The sequence below is a fragment of the Lemur catta genome, chromosome 1 (assembly GCF_020740605.2).
Source record: "Lemur catta isolate mLemCat1 chromosome 1, mLemCat1.pri, whole genome shotgun sequence".
Lineage (NCBI taxonomy): Eukaryota > Metazoa > Chordata > Mammalia > Primates > Lemuridae > Lemur > Lemur catta.
In genome coordinates, this window is record NC_059128.1 from 220,186,912 (window position 1) to 220,206,598 (window position 19,687).

Consider the following 19,687-nt stretch of genomic DNA (forward strand, 5'->3'; position numbering starts at 1 on the left):
ATCAGGCTGATCGAATGCTAATAGAGCAGACTCTGTTTTTTTTTTTTTTGCTCTAGATCCCATTCTGACTTTTATTTATTTATTTTTTTTTAATTTCAGCTCATCATGGGGATACATAAGTTTAGGTCATATACATTGTCCATGTCCTGCCCATCCCCCCAAGTCAGAGTCCCAAGCGCGTCCATTATCATTCTCCAGACAGTGCGCCTGGCACTCATCATGTAGTCATACCTCCATCCCCTCCCCCCCCACCTCCCCGGGTCTGCACCTTCAAGCATGACCATTCCCCAGAGGGTGTGCAACGCACTCGTCATGTAGGCATACACCCATCCCCTCCCCCCACCCCCCATCCCAGTCTGATATCCAATTGGTATCCTTCCCCGATGTGCATTTAGGTGATGATCAGGGAAACCAGTTTTCTGGTGAGTACATGTGATGCTTGTTTTTCCATTCTTTGGATACTTCACTTAGTATAATGGGTTCCAGCTCGTTCCAGGAGAACCAAAGAGATGTCGTATCATCGTTATTTCTTATAGCTATGTAGTACTCCATGGTATACATATACCACAGTTTACTAATCCATTCGTGGATTGATGGGCACTTGGGTTGTTTCCACATCTTTGCGATTGTGAATTGTGCTGCTATAAACATTCGGGTACAGGTGTCTTTGTTAAAGAATGACTTTTGTTCTTCTGGGTATATGCTCAATAATGGGATTGCTGGATCAAATGGTAGGTCTGCTTGAATGTGTTTAAGGTATCTCCATATTGCTTTCCATAGGGGTTGCACTAGTTTGCATTCCCACCAGCAGTGTATGAGTGTTCCTGTCTCTCCGCATCCACGCCAACATGTGTTGTTTTGGGATTTTTTGATAAAGGCCATTCTCACCGGAGTTAAGTGGTATCTCATTGTGGTTTTGATTTGCATTTCCCTGATGATTAGGGATGTTGAGCATTTTTTGATACGTTTTTTGGCCATTCTTATGTCTTCTTTTGAAAAATTTCTATTCATGTCCTTTGCCCATTTTTTGATAGGATTGTTTGATTTTTTCTTGCTGATTTTCCTGAGTTCTAAATAGATTCTTGTTATCAGTCTTTTATCTGATGTGTAGTATGTGAAAATTTTTTCCCATTCTGTAGGCTGTCTGTTTATTTTCGTGACTGTTTCTTTGGCTGTGCAGAAGCTTTTTAATTTAATCAGGTCCCAGTCGTTTATTTTTGTTGTTGCTGCGATTGCCTTAGGGGTTTTCTTCATAAATTCTTTGCCTAGACCAATGTCTGTGAGAGTCTTTCCTACATTTTCTTCTAGAATTCTAATCGTTTCCCATTTAAGGTTTAAATCTGTTATCCACCGTGATTTGATTTTTGTGAGAGGTGAAATCTGTGGGTCCTGTTTCAGTCTTCTACATGTGGCTATCCAGTTTTCCCAGCACCATTTATTGAATAGGGACTCTTGTCCCCAGAGTATGTTTTTGTCTATTTTGTCAAAGATTAGATGGTTATATGAGGATGGTTTTATATTTGGGTTTTCTGTTCTGTTCCACTGGTCTGTGTCCCTGCCCTTGTGCCAATACCAAGCAGTTTTAAGCACCACAGCTTTGTAGTATAGTTTGAAGTCTGGCAAATCAATACCTCCCATTTTGTTTTTATTGCTTAAGATTGCTTTTGCTATACGGGGTCTTCTGATTCCATACAAAGTGTATAATTATTTTTTCTAAATCTGTGAAAAATGATGTTGGTAATTTAATAGGAATTGCATTGAATCTATAGATTACTTTGGGTAGTATAGACATTTTAACGATGTTAATTCTTCCAATCCATGAGCATGGTATGGATTTCCACTTATTTACGTGTTCTGCAATTTCCTTCCTTAGCGTTTCATAGTTCTCTTTATAGAGGTCCTTTACCTCTTTAGTTAAATATATTCCTAGATATTTTATTTTCTTTGTTGCTATTTTGAAAGGTATTGAGTCCTTAATTTGGTTCTCCGATTGAATGGTATTGACATATATGAATGCCTCTGATTTGTGTGTGTTGACTTTGTAACCTGAGACATTACTGAATTCGTTAATTAATTCCAGGAGTCTCTTGGTTGAGTCCTTGGGGTTTTCCAGATACAACATCATGTCATCAGCGAAGAGTGAGAGTTTGATCTCTTCTGTCCCTATTTGGACACCTTTGATTCTGCTCTCTTGTCTGATAGCTCTCGCAAGGACTTCGAGTACTATGTTGAAAAGTAATGGGGACAGTGGGCAGCCTTGTCTGGTTCCAGTTCTGAGTGGGAATGCTTTCAATTTTTCCCCATTCAGTATGATGTTGGCTGTGGGTTTGTCATATATGGCTTGTATTATTTTTAGGTAGGTCCCATTTATGCCTATGTTGTTAAGTGTTTTTATCATAAAAGGGTGTTGAATTTTGTCAAATGCTTTTTCTGCATCTATTGAGAGGATCATATGGTCTTTATTTTTGCTTCTATTTATGTGGTTAATTACATTTATAGATTTTCGTATGTTGAACCACCCCTGCATCTCTGGGATGAAGGCTACTTGGTCGTGATGAATTATTTTTTTAATCAGCACTTGGATACGATTTGCTAGGATTTTATTGAGAATTTTTGCATCTACGTTCATGAGAGAAATTGGTCTGTAGTTTTCTTTTTTTGTAGCATCCTTTCCTGGTTTTGGTATCAATGTTATATTGGCTTGGTAGAATGTGTTGGGGAGAATTCCATCCTTCTCAATATTGAAGAATAGTTTATGTAGGATGGGCACCAGTTCATCTTTGTATGTATGGTAAAATTCAGGTGTGAACCCATCTGGACCAGGGCTTTTCTTTTTGGGAAGGTTTTTTATTGCTGTTTCAATTTCAGTTCTTGATATTGGTCTATTCAGGAATTCTATTTCTTCCTGATTGAGCTTGGGAAGGCTGTGTGTTTCTAAAAATTTGTCCATTTCCTCCTCATTTTCCAATTTGTGTGCATAAAGATTTTTGTAATATTCATAGATAATGTCATGTATCTCTGTGGCTTCGGTTGTGATTTCTCCTTTCATGTTCCTGATGGAAGTTATTAAAGATTTTTCTTTTCTGCTCTTGGTTAGTCTAGCCAGTGGTGTGTCTATTTTATTTATCTTTTCAAAGAACCAACTTTTTGTTTTATTAATTTCCCTTATAGTATTTTTGTTGTCTTTTTCATTTAATTCTGATTTGATCTTAACAATTTCTCGCCTTCTGCTGGGTTTGGGGTCAGTCTGTTCTTCTTTCTCCAGCTCTTTGAATCTATTCATTAAGTTGTCTATTTGTAAGTTGTCTGTCTTTTTGAAATAGGCATTTATGGAAATGAATTTTCCTCTCAGGACTGCTTTAGCTGCATCCCATAGATTTTGATAAGTTGTGTCACCTTTGTCATTTAATTCAAAGAATGTTTTGATTTCTGACTTAATTTCTTCCTTTACAAAATTGTTATTCAGAAGAAGGTTGTTTAGCTTCCATGACTTTGAGTAGGAATGAGAGTTCCTGTTAGGGTTCATTATTACTTTTATTCCGTTGTGATCTGAGAAGATGCAGGGTATGATTTCTATTTTTTTAATTTTTTTAAGACTTGCTTTATGACCTAGGATATGGTCAATCTTAGAGAATGTTCTGTGAGCCGATGAGAAGAATGTGTATTCAGTGGATTTCGGGTAGAATGTCCTGTAGATGTCAGTCAGGCCCATTTGTTCTAGCATTCTGTTTAAGTCTACTATGTCTTTGCTTATTTTCTGCTTGGAGGATCTGTCCTGTGCTGTCAGTGGGGTGTTAAAGTCTCCAACTATTAAAGTGTTGTTGTCTATCATTTGGTTTAGATCGAGTAGGATTTGCTTTATGAATCTGGGTGCACCTAGATTGGGTGCATGTATATTAAGTATGGTTATGTCTTCTTGTTGAATTGTGCCTTTCACCAGTATGTAGTAACTATCTTTGTCTTTTATTACTTTTGTTGGTTTAAAGACTAAGTTATTGGAAATTAAAACTGCCACACCAGCTTTCTTTTGGCTACCATTTGCTTGAAATATCAAGTTCCATCCTTTTATTTTCAGTCTAAATGCATCTTTGCCGGTTAAGTGAGTTTCCTGAAGGCAGCAGATACTTGGTTTGTGTTTTTTTATCCATTGGCCCAGTCTATGTCTCTTGAGTGGGGAATTCAGGCCATTGACATTTAGTGAGAGAACTGATAATTGGGACAGATTTCTGTTTATCTTATTGGGTAGAACTTCTTTGCTATGTTTTCTCTCTTGAGCCATTGTGGTGGCTAGAATTTGATCTTTAGCTCTTGGGTGGTTTTACATTCGTGGGTCTTTGTTGTGATGATCCGTGTGTAACTCTCTTTTGAGTACTTCTTGGAGGGGTGGTCTTGTCTTGGTGAATTCCCTCAGTCCTTGTTTATCTGAGAATGTCTTAATTTCTCCTTCATATAGAAAGCTTAGCTTAGCTGGGTACAAGATTCTAGGCTGGGCATTATTCTGTTTCAGAAGAGTGAGAATGGGGCCCCAACTTCTTCTTGCTTGTAAAGTTTCAGTTGAGAAATCTGGCGTAATTCTAATGGGTCTCCCTTTGTATGTCACCAGACTCTATTTTTTGTATAGCCTTTGAGTTACGTGTACTTTATTAGTTTTCCTTCACATTCAGTTTGATAAAGAATGATTTTAGTCATCTTCTATGTATTTTTATTTTCTATTCATGAACAGTTGAACTGGTATTTTGTCCTGCTAATTTCTTTCTATTTTTAGTAGAGATGGGGTCTCACTCTTGTTCAGGGGGGTCTCACTCTTGTTCAGGCTGGTCTCGAACTCCTGAGCTCAAGCGATCCTCCCGCCTTTGCCTCCCAGCATGCTAGGATTACAGGCGTGAGCCACCGTGCCTAGCCCTTGGACTGTTACTTTGAAACTGGAATTTCCTTTAAAAAAATTTTGTTATAATATTTATCTTTCTTTTGTTTTTCTGGTTTCATTAGAATAATATAAAATGAAATTATCGTCCTGAATAGATTTGTTTTTATACTTTTTTGTACGCTACCTTTTCACTAACATTTCCATTTGATTTGATATTCTAGGCCTCCTATTCACATCTTAAGTTATTTAATTTTAGTTCTGCTCACGAAATTCATGTAGCTCTATATAAAATATACAGAATCAGTCAAAGCCTATCAGTTTTTAAAATTAAATGCAAGTTCAAATTATGGAATTATTCTTGGACACAGAATCATAATTTATTTTTACTGCTGAGAAGGACCATAGATATTATCTTATTTAATCTCATTTTATAGATAGTTTAAAGCAGACAAGTTTGTAATAGTAAAACAATCTTTACTTTGTATCCTTTCAAAATAGGATGTGAGCTGCAATGAAATTCAAACTATACCTTGCCAAATTGGTAATCTGGAGGCCTTGAGAGACCTTAATGTAAGAAGAAATCACTTAGTACATTTGCCTGAAGGTAAGAAATTGTGAAACAATTGTTTTATTGATGTTTTTCTTTTTATTTTAAAGCTCTCCCAGATTGATGGGCACAAGACAAAAATGTATCAGAGTTACATCCAGTGTTTGAAATCTAATGGTTTATTTTTTAATAGTGTTATCTGTACCATTGTGAATTTTAAAAGACTCTTCAGTGAAAAGTTTTGATAACTATTGGTCTTTGATTTTGTTTTTAGATGTTGTCAACTGATATAATTGATAACTCAGGGTAGGGACACTGGAAACCTCAGTAAGCATGATTATTTGGGGGAAATGTAACATGTTTTGATAAGCGGATAGTTTAGTGTAATGAAAACCAGTCCTACAATTAGCACTGACTTGAAAATGGACTTTGGCCTGAACTTAACTTTATCCTTCACTGAAAATGTTCAAACAGAGGCTAATTAACTGTATGGAGATAATGTGTAGCGTAAATAATGAATGAGGTGAGAGATTACACTAGGAGACTGGTTATCTTAGGCTGACCATAAACTCTGGTACATGTATTTGAATGATAAAAAATGATTAATTAGGAATTTGTCAGTCTTTCACAAATATAAATTTGTAAAAGAAAATGCTATAAAAGAAAGTAAAAATGAGAAGAACCATTATTTTATTAGATTCAGAATATATATTTCTTTAATTTTATTATGGATAATTTCATATATAAATGAGAGCAGTGAGCCTGCATGTGCCCAGTCACCCAACAACAGTCATTAGCTCATGGCAGCTCCTGTTTCATCTATACCCTCATCTTCTTTCCCCCACACTGTCCTCTAGATTAATTTCAATCAAATTCCAGAAGTTTATTTGTAAAAATTTAAGAGAGGTAAAGAATCTTCTGAAGGTGTTTTTGTGACAATGAGTTTCCATGTTCTTGTACAAAACATGACTTACAGTACACAAGAAATGTTGAATTAACTAGTGATGTTTTTGCTTTCAGTGTAGAATCCAAACATTTACACCAATTTGATCTAGTAAAATATTCATTTCTAACATACTAGTGTAGCTTTGACATTTTAGATCCCAAGTAAACTTATAATAAAATAACCATTCCAGCCCACATTTATACACTTAACACAACCATACTACACAAAATCTTGCGTGTTTTGCCTCTCACTAGACTTGTGCCATAACCTGCACACCTTTTATTTGGCCGCCTTCATTTCCTCCTGGTTCTAGTTGCTGCTAATTCAGGAATGGGAATGAAGGCCCACAGCAGAACCAAAAGTCATGACCTTGTAACCCCACATTTCTTTCTAGGATTACACTTCCACTGAGGACCTACCTACTGTGATTGATCTTTAAAGGCTTACTCATGAATATTTATTTAATGTGAAATCAATTAATGAAACATTGGGGTTTTGATAAAAATGAAATTAGAGATTTCAGATGATAATTGTAGTCTAATAGTTGTATCATCTAATTTATTTCTGTGTCTTATTTTGATTGTAGACTATCAAAAAAATTGTTAATTACACAAATAGTTTCAAATGGTTTTTTAATAGCTTATTTTGTATGCTCAGTGTATACAGTTGAACTGAGATGGCAGGAGAAGCTTTATTCTAACAACTACACAAGTTAGTGTGGAAGTTTGTATTAATTAATTGTTAGTCCCTAACATGTTACAATTTGGTAGATAACTTATTATATCTTTTATTATATCACCATATTAATTTTAAATTAGTTTTAATTTTTACTAAATAATATATTATATCATTCAGAAGTTATTAGAAAGCTTAAAATAAATAATATTCCCTTGCTTCAAACCTCCCCACACCCCAGTTTCAATGGCCAGAAGCATTCATATCTACCCTTATTAAACTCCTTTGACTCTTTCCACTGGTATTTGCTAACTTATTTCTAATTGATATGCTTTTAAAGCTATTGCTGGATTTGGCAACTTTGACACTTATGTCAACTTTCCATTATGATAGATGAGGATTTGATTTCCTTATACTATCACCTATACCTTCACTTGCCTCCTTCCATCTTCTCAGTGTAGTTTTGGTGTTTTTTGTTTTTTGTTTTTTGTTTTTTGAGACAGAGTCTCACTCTGTTGCCCAGGCTAGAGTGCCGTGGCATCAGCCTAGCTCACAGCAACCTCAAACTCCTGGGCTCAAGCAATCCTCCTGGCTCAGCCTCCCGAGTAGCTGGGACTACAGGCATATGCCACCATGCCTAGCTAATTTTTTCTATATATTTTTAGTTGTCCAGCTAATTTCTTTCTATTTTTTAGTAGAGACTGAGTCTCATTCTTGCTCAGGCTGGTCTTGAACTCCTGACCTCAAGTGATCCTCCCGCCTCGGCCTCCCAGAGTGCTAGGATTACAGGCGTGAGCCACCGCCCCCGGCCTCCTCAGTGTAGTTTTATCACAACTTTTGATTAAATAATTATTCAGTGTTTACTGTAATTATATATGTATTGTTCCCTGCCAATTCAAGTGATACACTGTGATTTTATTTCCTTTCTTGTTGTTGTCTTCTAGAGTTAATAATTCCTCATTTTTTAAATTTACTTTTTTTTGAAGAAATGTATCTATAGTAATTTCCACCCGCCTTTCCAGCAGCCTTCTTAGTCAAACCAATTAGGTTACCTATCAGGTTTTTTCCCTGCATATCTCCCTCGCTGAGCCTTTTTCTTTCTCTTCTGATCAGGGGTGGTGGTTCTCTAGTGTTGTTGCTCAGCTTTCTTTCTTCTGTGTTGAATACTCTGATTCCTGGACTCTGGATCTTCCTCTTTCTTAGTTTACTCCCTGTTTTGCCAGAGGACATCTTCTAGTAGTTTCCTGAGAACATCTCATGGGAGAACATTTTTTTGAAACCTCACTTGAAAAGAAATATCTTTATTGTGTGCTCACCCTTACTAATAATTTGATTGTAAATTCTAGGTTGAAAACTATTTTCTCTCAGGATTTTTAGGTCTTTTTTCACTTTTAGCTTTCAGTGCTAAAAACTGATAGTTGAAAATATGCCATTCATTCCTAATCCCAGTCCTTTGTGACCAATTTTTTGTCTCTGGAAGACTTTAAGGTCTTTCCTGTTTTTCTGCTGCTCTAAAATTTTATGATACTGTGGCGTAGTATGAGTTGTCTTAATTTAATGTATTGGATACTTGCTGGGCTTCTTTCCAGAGATTCATATCCTTCATTTTGGGAAATTATATCTTTTTGATATTAATAATTTCCTCTCTTCTGGTTTCTCTGTGCACTTTCTGGATTTTTTTTTAATTGGATGTTAGACCTCTTTGATCCTGTGATTTTTCTTATCTTTTTTATTGTTCATTTCTTTGTTATTTTATGTTACCCTATGGTAAAATAGTTCCAACCATTTACATTCCAACCATTCTGAATTTTTAATTTCTGCCATCATATTTTTCAATCTAAGAACTCTTGTTATTCTGTGATTTTTTTTTTAAATCCCTTTTATGTTTTAGTGATTCATAACTAAAGCTAAAGATCTCTCTGAAACTAAAGATATTAGCTTTTCAAAATTTTCTTCTGCTTCCTTTATATTACCTGTTTCTTCTGAGTTCCTTTTTTCGGTTGGTTGGTTGGTTGGTTTTGATTTCTGTCTTCCATGTTGGAGACTTCTCTAAATGTCTGTGGATCATATACTGTCGGTATATAGCTGACTAGAAGTTCTGAATACACCGGCAAAAACTGTATAATGGTAATTAAGCAGCAAGCTGGGTATTTAATTAGAGGAAACTCCATATCAATACCTAAAGTCCTTTTATATGGATCTGTATAGTCAAGAAACAGATGCTCCATTTCTTCTACATTATTGTGTGCATTGCTGACTACTGGCATTCAAGAGCTAGGGATGAGGTAGGATGGCATGGGATGGTGCTAAGGTCTTAGCATTCAGTGTGTAGACTTCCACTTTACTCTTCTCTGTTTTCAATTTGCAACTCATGCTGACTTTCCCTTGTGCCTGTGGTCCCTGAGTTCAGAGTGTTTTTGATTCAATTTTGCTAGAGAATAACTTGCTGACTCCTGGGGAGACTGTAGAAGGATATTGCCCCAGCTGTGTGAGTTGGGGTTGGGGACCTAGGCATCTAACTGTTCTTTTTTTTTTTTTAATTTTTTATTGATATACAATAATTATACATATTCATGGAGTACATGTTATATTTTGATACAAGCATATAACATATAATGTTCAAATCAGGGTAATTGGGACATGATTCACCTGAAACATTTATAATTGCTTTATGTTGGGAACATTTAAAAACTTCTAGCTATTCTGAAATATCATAAATTATTGTTAACTGTAGTTGCCCTGTTGCACTATTGAACACTAGAACTTTTTCCTTCTATTTAACAGAATTACCCCTTCACCAACACCTCTTCATTACCCCTTCCCACCACTGTTACCAATCTCTGGTAGCCCCCATTCTATTCACTACCTCCTTGAGATCAGTTTTTTTTAGGTCCCATATATGAGTGTGAAAATGCAATATTTGTCTTTCTGTGCCTGGTTATTAGGTGACAGTTATGTAAAAAACAGCGTGCGCTAATTGTTGTTTACGTAACTGTCAACTAATCCTTTTGTTATCCTTACCTTTTTGTGGTATCAGAGCCTCTAGCTTCTGATACTTTTCTATAGTTCTGTGAGGGATCAAACTACTTGCCTTTTATTAGTATTCCTATCTATAGGCAACTAGATTTTATTTTATACCTCTTTGCTGCCAGTTAATCACTAAGAGAGAATGGAGGTAAATACCTATGTTAAATCCACCACATTTAACTAGAAGCTTTTGTAAAAATTGTCTACTTTTAAAATATTATTAATTTTTAATTTCCATTTTACCTCCATACAGAGCTGGCAGAGTTGCCTTTGATACGGTTAGACTTCTCATGCAATAAAATTACAACAATCCCTGTTTGTTATCGGAACCTCAGGCACCTACAGATGATCACCCTAGATAACAATCCACTACAATCACCTCCTGCACAGGTAAACCATAATTGAAGTATGCTATGGACTTTTTTTGGACAAAGGATGAAATTTAAAATTTGATTATGTGCATTTATCTTTTTGTTAGAAAATGAGTTCTTTTAAAATAAAATCACACACATACTTATGCTTTAGAATGGGATGAAAGACAGGTGATGGGATGAAAGATAGGCAATGCAGGGAGTACTCTGAACCTCCCGGTTCTGAGTGCTACCCATAAAACAAAACAAAAAAGATAGGTGATGTTTCCAGAAGTGTTTTTACTTTCACTGAATTGGTATTTTTTTAAATTGAGGAATTCTTCCTAAATTTTTTCTAATAAAATTTCAGTTAATTTCTTTCTTAATTTTTCTCCAGTAAAACTTGATTATACATAACATAAATGCTAGAGACAAATAAAAATACTCAGCTTTCAGAGCTAGAGATTATCAATGCATTTTTTCTTCTGACCATTGTTACACTTTCTTAGTTTCCAAAATCATAAGTTTCTCATTTAGCCAGTGTGGTCATTTGTTTATCAATGAAGCTATTTAGTAATAAAATAATTTATAAGGCAGGTTTATATATACATTCTAGATACCCTACAGTCTATAAGTTTTCTACAACCCATACTTTTCCCTGTAGCTCTTTTTTAACTCTGCAGTTTATTGATGATTTTATACAAGCATGTGGTTATCTTTATGGCAACTGTAAAACTTTATGAATAAACCTTTAACAGTAGAAGCATATGATAAGCCTGAAGAATTTATGTTTTGACTTCTGGGACAGGTAGCAACAGAAATATATATAACTAATATTTCATCATTTCCTGTTCTCTCTTGCAGAAAGCAGGACTGAAAACATAATTGTCTATGATTATTGGATTCCTAAAAACAAAAGTTGCCAAAATACTCTATTTGGGGAAAATGCTGTAAATCTCTGACTCTGCATAACTAATCAGTGTGATAAGTTTATTTGGTATTCGAACAATGTTTGTAATCATAAATTATTTATTTTGTATATTACTGAAACTCATTAGTGACTACAAAATAAAAACCTATATGTATTAGCTAAATACCTAAAATAGCATTGGACTAAATAATATAATTTGTTGCAATAAGGATATTAGTTTTTTAATATCACTGTATATACTTGATAGACATGCCTTCTATCCCAGTGTACATTTAGTAAAAAGCTGATTATGATAAAAAAGAACATACATATTTCAGATGAGCAATAATTTGGTTATATTTATATGTTACTTCATTTAGATATGTATAAAAGGCAAAATCCACATATTTAAATACCTGAACATACAAGCTTGTAAGATTGCTCCAGATCTGCCAGATTATGATAGAAGACCCTTGGGTTTTGGCTCCTGGTAAGTATGGTCTGTTCTTCTCTCTATCATACAGCATCACATAGGAAATCAAAATAAACTGGATCCTTAAATTTACCTGAATATTTGATTAAAAGGAAGTAACCTGTTTTAACATTCTTAATCTCAGAATGCTTGAAGTAAGTGTAAACTTTATTACCTAGATCTGACAAAGAGTAGTTCTGAGTCAGGGTTTCTCAACCTTGGCACTGTTGACATTTTAGACCTGATAATTCTTTCTTGTGAGGTACTATCCTATACATTTTAAGACATTTAGCAGCATATGTGGCTTCTACCCATCAGATACCAGTTGCACCTTCTACTGTGACAAAGGTATCTCCAGACATTGCCAATGTCCCCTTGGGAGGCCCCCAGCTGAGAACCACTGGTCTGAGTAACTCGAATACTAACCTTAGCTTTGCTACTAACTAGCTTGTGGCAAGTCATTCAAATTTGGAGGGCTTTATTTTTTCCCACAGAGAGTGAAGAGGTTGGATTTGTTGACTGTTAATGTCACTTCAGGACTTTTTAGTCTGTGAATCCCTCAGCTGCATAACATGTGACATACAAGGTCATCTACTTGGCAGTCCCAACCATCTGGAACAATCTTAAGTAACAAGAATTAAATTCAAGAGCTTTTAAACAGGCAAGATAGATTTCCCATTGCAAGTGCAGTAGTGTTCATGTATTTTACTCAAAAGAAAACCCCTCAGGCCTTCTCTTGGAATCTGTTAAATTTTGCTTAAAAGCATAGTCCTAATAAGCCTGCTTCTCAGTTTCCTAGTCTAAAACAGATTTTAAAATTTCCTTGTGGTAGAGTTTCTAAAAGCAGACATATTAACAAGTACCGATGCTTCTCCATCTTCCAGCCAACACATCACACTGCCCTCCTCTTCTGCGTCTTTCTTCCACTTTTAAGGACTCTTGTGATTACATTGAGCCTGTTCTAATATTCCAGGATATTCTCCCTATTTTAAAGTCAGCTGATGAGCAACCTTATTTTTATCTTCAACCTTAATTCCCCTTTGCCATGTAAGGTAACATACTCAAAGGTTCCAGGGCTTAGGTCATGGACATCTTTGGGGACCATTATTCAGCCTTCCACATTAATCTAAGGTGAAAAAAATCAGGCAGCATTTCTCTCTGAGATGCACGTAGTGGTAGAATCAGAGGAATTAACTGGGAAGGGATGCATTGAAACTTTCTGGCAAAGTAGAAATGTCCTATATCATGATATAGTTGTCAGAATTATACAGCTAAGAAGAATGCATTTTAATGTATGTAAATTTTACCTCAAAAAAGTGTACTGTTAAAGGTAAAACCAGTTGAAGGGGCATGGGGAATGGATGGAGGCATAGATGAAAGAAAAATTGCAGAATTGTGATATTTTTGAAGCTGGACAGTGAGTACATGGGGCCTCATACTATTCTGCTTGCTTTGTTTCTATTTGGAATTTTTCATATTAAAAAGTTAAAAGACTTCCCACTTAGTTCTAATAGTTAAGTGACTAAGTGCCATGAGAATGTTTATTAATAAAATTGTATGTGTTTTATTTCAAACATTAATTTTTAAAATATCAAACTTTGTGGTAACGAAGTATCTTTTTGGCAGCCATGAAGAACTGTACTCAAGTCGCCCTTATGGAGCCCTTGATTCAGGTTTCAACAGTGTGGACAGTGGTGATAAGAGATGGTCAGGGAATGAAGTAAGTGTTCTATTCTACATGTTATAACTCTTGATTAAGAGAAGATAAAATGATGAAAATGGAAAGTGTCTTAATTGGATTCAATTTCTCATTACATAAAATATAGAAAAGTTAAGGGAGGGGCAAAAATCCCACATAGTCCTACCACCAAAACTGGTATTCTGTTTCTTTACCATCTTTTTATCATGTATATTTTTACATGTTTGTTATCTCATTTTCTCATATAAATTGTTTCATATCCTGGAAAGCCATACAGGGGCTGAGCCAGTTAAAACTGAAGCCTAAAATATGAGGGGCTGGGTAATCGTGAGCAGAGGTGGTAGAAGGGGTGCTAAAATGTGAGAAAACAGGACTATGGGCTGATGGGAAAGGAGATGAGAACCTTAGTGAAGAATATCCATATGCTCAAGATAAATAATTTTGCTAGCTAATTATATCATTTTTCTGTTTTATTTGATTATTGGTATTATGTTTTCTGTTTTTTAAAATTACTTCAGTATAATATTTTCGCTATAAATTGGGTTAAATTATTAAATAAGCTTCTGTTTACAGGGCTGATAACCTACCATTTATAGCATTGTTTCATTGGGAGTCCAAAGTAAATTAATTTTAGACCACAGCCCATTTGTAATTTGGAGCTGCTGTGTGTACATCAGTGTGGCTATATCCATACAGATATATATGTAGATACTTGATATATGTAGATACCTTAAATCTGTGTATATATTCTGTTTATAAAGTCTTGAATACCCTTCTGTTTCTTTTTTTTGTTAATTATGGTAAGATATACATAACATAAAGTTTACCATTTTAACCATTTTTAAGTTTATATTTTCAGTTACATTAAATACATTCTCATTGTTGTGCATTTATCACCACTGTCCATCTCCAGAACTTTTTTGCTGTTTCTTCTTAAATATAAATTTTAATGCCTTTATATTGTACCCCTATTTTAAATGCTTGCATTGTCTAAAATTTGAAATGATTTTTTTAATGTTTGTTCTACTTTTTTAAGCCTACAGATGAATTTTCAGATCTGCCTCTTAGAGTAGCAGAGATTACTAAAGAGCAAAGACTACGAAGAGAAAGCCAGTACCAAGAGAATCGCAACAGTTTAGTAGTAACAAATGGTGGAGGTAAACATAATTTTCATGACATATAAACTCTTTATAGTCACTTAACTTTTTACAGTGGTCCTTTTCATATCCACTCCTTTTGTATATCTATGACTTCTTCACTCTTAAAGACTTATTTTCATATATTATGGAAAAAAATTATTTTCCACTGGAAACCTCTATTTATGTTTTCAGGCTTGCAGGTAAAATACAATGTTTCCTCCTTATTTTTATTTTGGGAGAAAACTTTATTAGATACAGTTCACCTGGAGTAGATCATTACTAATCTTGATTTAACCATGATCTTCTTTTGAAGTACCATTTTCCCTTTTTAAGATTCCTGTTTTGGTCATTGTTTGATCTCTTTCAGGAATTCAGTGCATCTCCTAGTGTTTACCTTTTCTTTCATCTGGAATTATGCTCTTTTAAAGGCATCTGAATCCCAATGTTCCTTACTCTGGCATTTAAAAATTTGTAGGTTTTCTTTAATAGTTTATTAACAAGCAGAGCTCTTTCTGCTTCCCTGTACTTCTGAAGCAGAGTTTTGATTTTAGCATTCCATTCTATGTTGCTTTAGTTTAAATTATCAAATTTTAATGTTTAAATGTTTAGGGCCAGTTAGAAGGGAGAAATGACTGATTTTCAGAAATCCATTATTTCTCTGAGAAGAGCTTTCATCTCTAAATGATGATTTCAGTTAAGTATTTTGCTATTTTTTCTTTTTTTTTCTTTTCTTTATTTACTTTTTTTCCCAACTGTCAACCATCAGAATGTATGCTATTTTTTCTTTTCCTTACCATCTTATAGTCTTCTTTACTCCTGTCACTTAACATTTCATTCACATTTCAGTAGTTTTCTTTTAAATTTTCCTCTCATATGAGGTATATTTCCTCATTGATTTATTTAAGACTTTAAATTCTTTTACTTTTTTTGATAAGGGCACTTTAAGACTTTATTAAATAATGTCTAGATCTATGCTATCCAATAAGGTAACCACTGGCCACATGTGGATATTGAGCATTTGAAATGTGGCTTTTCTGAATTGAGATGTACTGTGTTAAGTATAAAATACACATCAGATTTTGAAGACTTCATGTGAAAAAAAGAATATAGGCCAGGCACAGTGGCTCATGCCTATAATCCTAGCACTCTGGGAGGCCAAAGCAGGTGGATCGCCCGAGGTCAGGAGTTCAAGACCAGGCTGAGCAAGAGCGAGACCCCGTCTCTACTATAAATAGAAAGAAATTAGCCAAACAACTAAAAATAGAAAAAATTAGCCGGGCATGGTGGCACATGCCTGTAGTCCTAGCTACCCAGGAGGTTGAGGCAGGAGGATTGCTTGAGCCTAGGAGTTTGAGGTTGCTGTGAGCTAGGCTGATGCCACGGCACTCTAGCCCAGGCAAGAAAGTGAGACTCTGTCTCAAAAAAAAAAAAAAAAATAGAATATAAAATAACTGACCAGGTAATATGACTCACACCTGTAATCCCAGGACTTTGGGAGGCCAAGGTGGGAGAATAGCTTGGGGCCAGGAGTTCAAGATCAGCCTGGACAATATAGCAAGACCCCATCTCTACAAAGAATAAAAAAATTAGCCAGACATGGTGATGCACAGTGGCTGAGGCAGCAGGATCACTTGAGTCCAGGAGTTTGAGGCTGCAGTGAGCTATGATTGATTGTGCCACTGCACTCCAGCCTTATCAACAAAACAGGGCCCTGTCTCTTAAAAAAAACAAATAGTAATATTTTGTGTTGATTATATGTTGAAATGATATTTAGAGGTATTGGACAAAATAAAATGTATTATTAAAATACTACTACTTTTTTTTTTTTTTTTTTTTTTTTTACTTTTTCTAAAAATGTGGCTACTAGGCCAACCATGATCATCAGCACTTTGGGAGGCTTAGGCAGGAGAATCACTTCAGGCTGGAGTTCAAGACCAGCCTGGGCAATATCGTAAGACACTTACCTCTTTAAAAAAGAAAAAAAAAAGGCCGGGTGCAGTGGCTCATGCCTGTAATCCTAGCCCTTTGGGAGGCCGAGGAGGGTGGATCGCTCGAGGTCAGGAGTTCGAGACCAGCCTGAGCGAGACCCCGTCTCTACTAAAAATAGAAATAAAAAAAAATTATCTGGACAACTAAACATATATATGGAAAAAATTAGCCAGGCATGGTGGCGCATGCCTGTAGTCCCAGCTACTCAAGAGGCTGAGGCAGTAGGGTTGCTTAAGCCCAGGAGTTGGAGGGTACTGTGAACTGGGCTGACTCCACGGCACTCACTCTAGCCCCGGCAACAAAGTGAGACTCTATCTCAAAAAAAAAAAAAAAAAAACAGTGTGGCTACTAGAAAATTTAAAATTATATACGTGGTTCACTTCTGTGGTTTGCATTCCTTTTTCTTAGTCCACACTAGTCCAAATAGTATATGAAGAAGTGATATTGCTTTCTTGGGAAATGGTAATAATATAAACCATTTATTGAGTCAGACAAATTGTAGCACATTGAAAAAATGCATTTATGTACCTGGTTTTTAATGTGGATGCAGACTTATCACTCTCTCCTCCTTTTTAGCTATTAATAAAACTCTAATAACTGAAAATTCATGTTTTGTTGCAGTTATGGAATTATTTAGAAATAATTGAATCAGAAGATGAAATTGAGAAATAGACCTCCAAATTCACTGTTTCAGCAACTGCAACTTTAGGTAGTCTACAGAACATCATAAAATAATGGGCTGGGGTTTGATGTGTCACTGGAGAAACCATTTTAGTATTGAGTTGTTTTTTCTAGTGTGTCATTTTAAGTAGTTGTTAAAATAATTATTTTAAAACTTAAAAATAATGGGGCATTCCTAAACTTACTATATGAAACAATGTGCTATATTTTATTTATATGCTTTTCCTCACCCTAAAGCTTCTTCTTCTTTTTTTTTTTTTTTGAGACAGAGTCTCACTCTGTCACTCCAGGTAGAATGCAGTGACATCATAGGTCACTGCAACCTCAAACTCCTGGGCTCAAGCAGTCCTCTTACCTCAGCCTACCAAGTAGCTGGGACTACAGGCACATGCTATGGCGTCCAGCTAATTTTTCTATTTTTAGTAGAGACGGGGTTTCACACTTGCTCAGGCTGGTCTCCTCCCACCTCAGCCTCACAGAGTGCTAGGATTACAGGTGTGAGCCACTGTGCCCAGCTCACCCTAAAGCATTTTGAGAAGAAAGAATTCCTTAATGATTCCCTTCCATCCACAAACTATTGCAGAATATCTACAACATTGACCTCTAGCAAATAATTTTCTAAATCGGAAAATCTTTGTTTTGATCATGGTTTTCAAAAAAAGTTTAATTGACAACAGTTACAGGAAGGGAAATATAGTAGTCAGGAACTATTTCTTTCTCTCCAGGTCCAGTTTATTCCTACCTTTTCTCTTTTTTTTATTGCCTTTTACCTTCTTTCAATTCACTATGTTAGGTTTCTATCTCCCATCTCCCCAAAGAAATATTAAACTCAAAACTCAAAGCATGAAGTAGTAAAGGAAGATGCACCTTTCAGTCTTTAAAAATGAATCTTCCTCTCTGTCTCACAAACTCGAACTATCTTGTTTAAAACAGTAAGGAGCTGTCCAAAGAAAAAAGAAATATTAGAGGTCCACATTTCGATAATTGTTACCAATTACTGCATTCTTTAGAGGATTAGACTAAGGTTTTCTGGAGACTATTTCTGTGAGTGGCCATGGACTAAATAATAAAGGCTTACATAATTTGAACTTTTGATCATTCCTCCCACTTTCAGAATAGACAATATTAGGGAAAAGGAGAGAATACAACTTAAGTTTATTTATGTCTTTTACTGGGTGTCTAATTTGAATGTTATTTCTCTGTGTGTGTGTGTGTGTGTGTGTGTGTGTGTGTATCTGTGTGGTATGTACAGTGGAACATGATCTGGATCAGATTGACTACATTGACAGCTGTACTGCAGAAGAAGAAGAGGAGGAGGTGAGACAGCCCAAGGGCCTGGACTCAGACAGCCTTAGTTCACAGTTTATGGCGTATATTGAACAACGGCGAATCTCTCATGAGGTAGTGCACACATTTAAGCCTAACTGTGTTGCTATCCTCTGTTAAAAATAATTCATGATAGTATAAATTTCTGTCATATCAGGGATTTGTTGCTTTAGGCCTAATTGTTTTATGTTCTCTTCCAATTTCAATCCTGAATTTTTCAGATTTATTCAGAAAAGTCAGACAGTATTCTCAAGTAGGATTTAGGTTGATTTTTCAAACAAGAAAGCAAAATTCAAAATTTCGAAGAAGGAATAAAAGAAGTCCTAAGAGTAATGTAAAACCTTTGAATGAAATGCAAAAGAATATGATACTTTTCATTGTTGTTTTTATTGCTGTATTTTTGTTTCTAACTGATAAATCGTACTTTGATCAGTAATTAAGAATTAAACCAAAAAGTTGACTTTTAGGGCAACATATAAACAATCATAGAATTTTTATAATAAGCTTAAGTATATTGGAGTTTTTATGCTAAGTCACACAGAATATAAATTGTTTGCTATTAAAATTCTCGGGTGTCTCTTATAGTAGAGCATTGAATTGCTTTAGAAAACAAATGAGCATTCAGCCCACTGTAGAATCTCTGCCAATTCCCCAAGGGTCTCAGATAGAATAGCATTCTTCAATATATCTAGTCAGCATAATAAATTGGCCCCACTTTAGTGTTTGTGATGTTGATGTCTGGAGTTGGTCCCAGGCTCTGAGCAGAGGTTATTTGAGAAACACTTGGGTCCTTTTTGGAGAATGATGTATTTAGCCTTTTAGAAATAGAGAATAATCACTTCTGGTGGGACATTGTAGAGTGATATTATCATTCTTAAAAAAAAAAACAAACCTTTGGTTTTCCTATCTGAAGGCTTTTAAACACAGTGTTTTTTGTTGGTATTCTAAAGACACTCTTATATTTAAAGTTGGATAAAGTTATATAAATCAAAGTCCTGCAGCTCAGAGATAGCAGTGTACCAGGTGACTGATCAAAACTACCTGTGGTACAGGCTATGA

At 35.3% G+C, this 19,687-nt stretch overlaps 1 protein-coding gene across 10 annotated transcripts in view; it reads left to right on the plus strand.

The window, feature by feature from the left end:
- LRCH3 (leucine rich repeats and calponin homology domain containing 3) overlaps positions 1–19,687 on the plus strand; it is a 98,995-nt gene that overhangs the window by 47,807 nt on the left and 31,501 nt on the right. For 7 of the 10 annotated variants that reach the window (XM_045540072.1, XM_045540075.1, XM_045540069.1 and 4 more), the window contains exons 4-9: positions 5,366–5,471; positions 10,316–10,452; positions 11,703–11,812; positions 13,421–13,514; positions 14,530–14,650; positions 18,555–18,703. In XM_045540072.1, coding sequence (XP_045396028.1) covers positions 5,366–5,471; positions 10,316–10,452; positions 11,703–11,812; positions 13,421–13,514; positions 14,530–14,650; positions 18,555–18,703 — 717 coding nt within the window. The remainder of the gene's footprint in view (positions 1–5,365; positions 5,472–10,315; positions 10,453–11,702; positions 11,813–13,420; positions 13,515–14,529; positions 14,651–18,554; positions 18,704–19,687) is intronic. The other 3 variants (XM_045540076.1, XM_045540078.1, XM_045540073.1) reach the window with 1 other exon arrangement.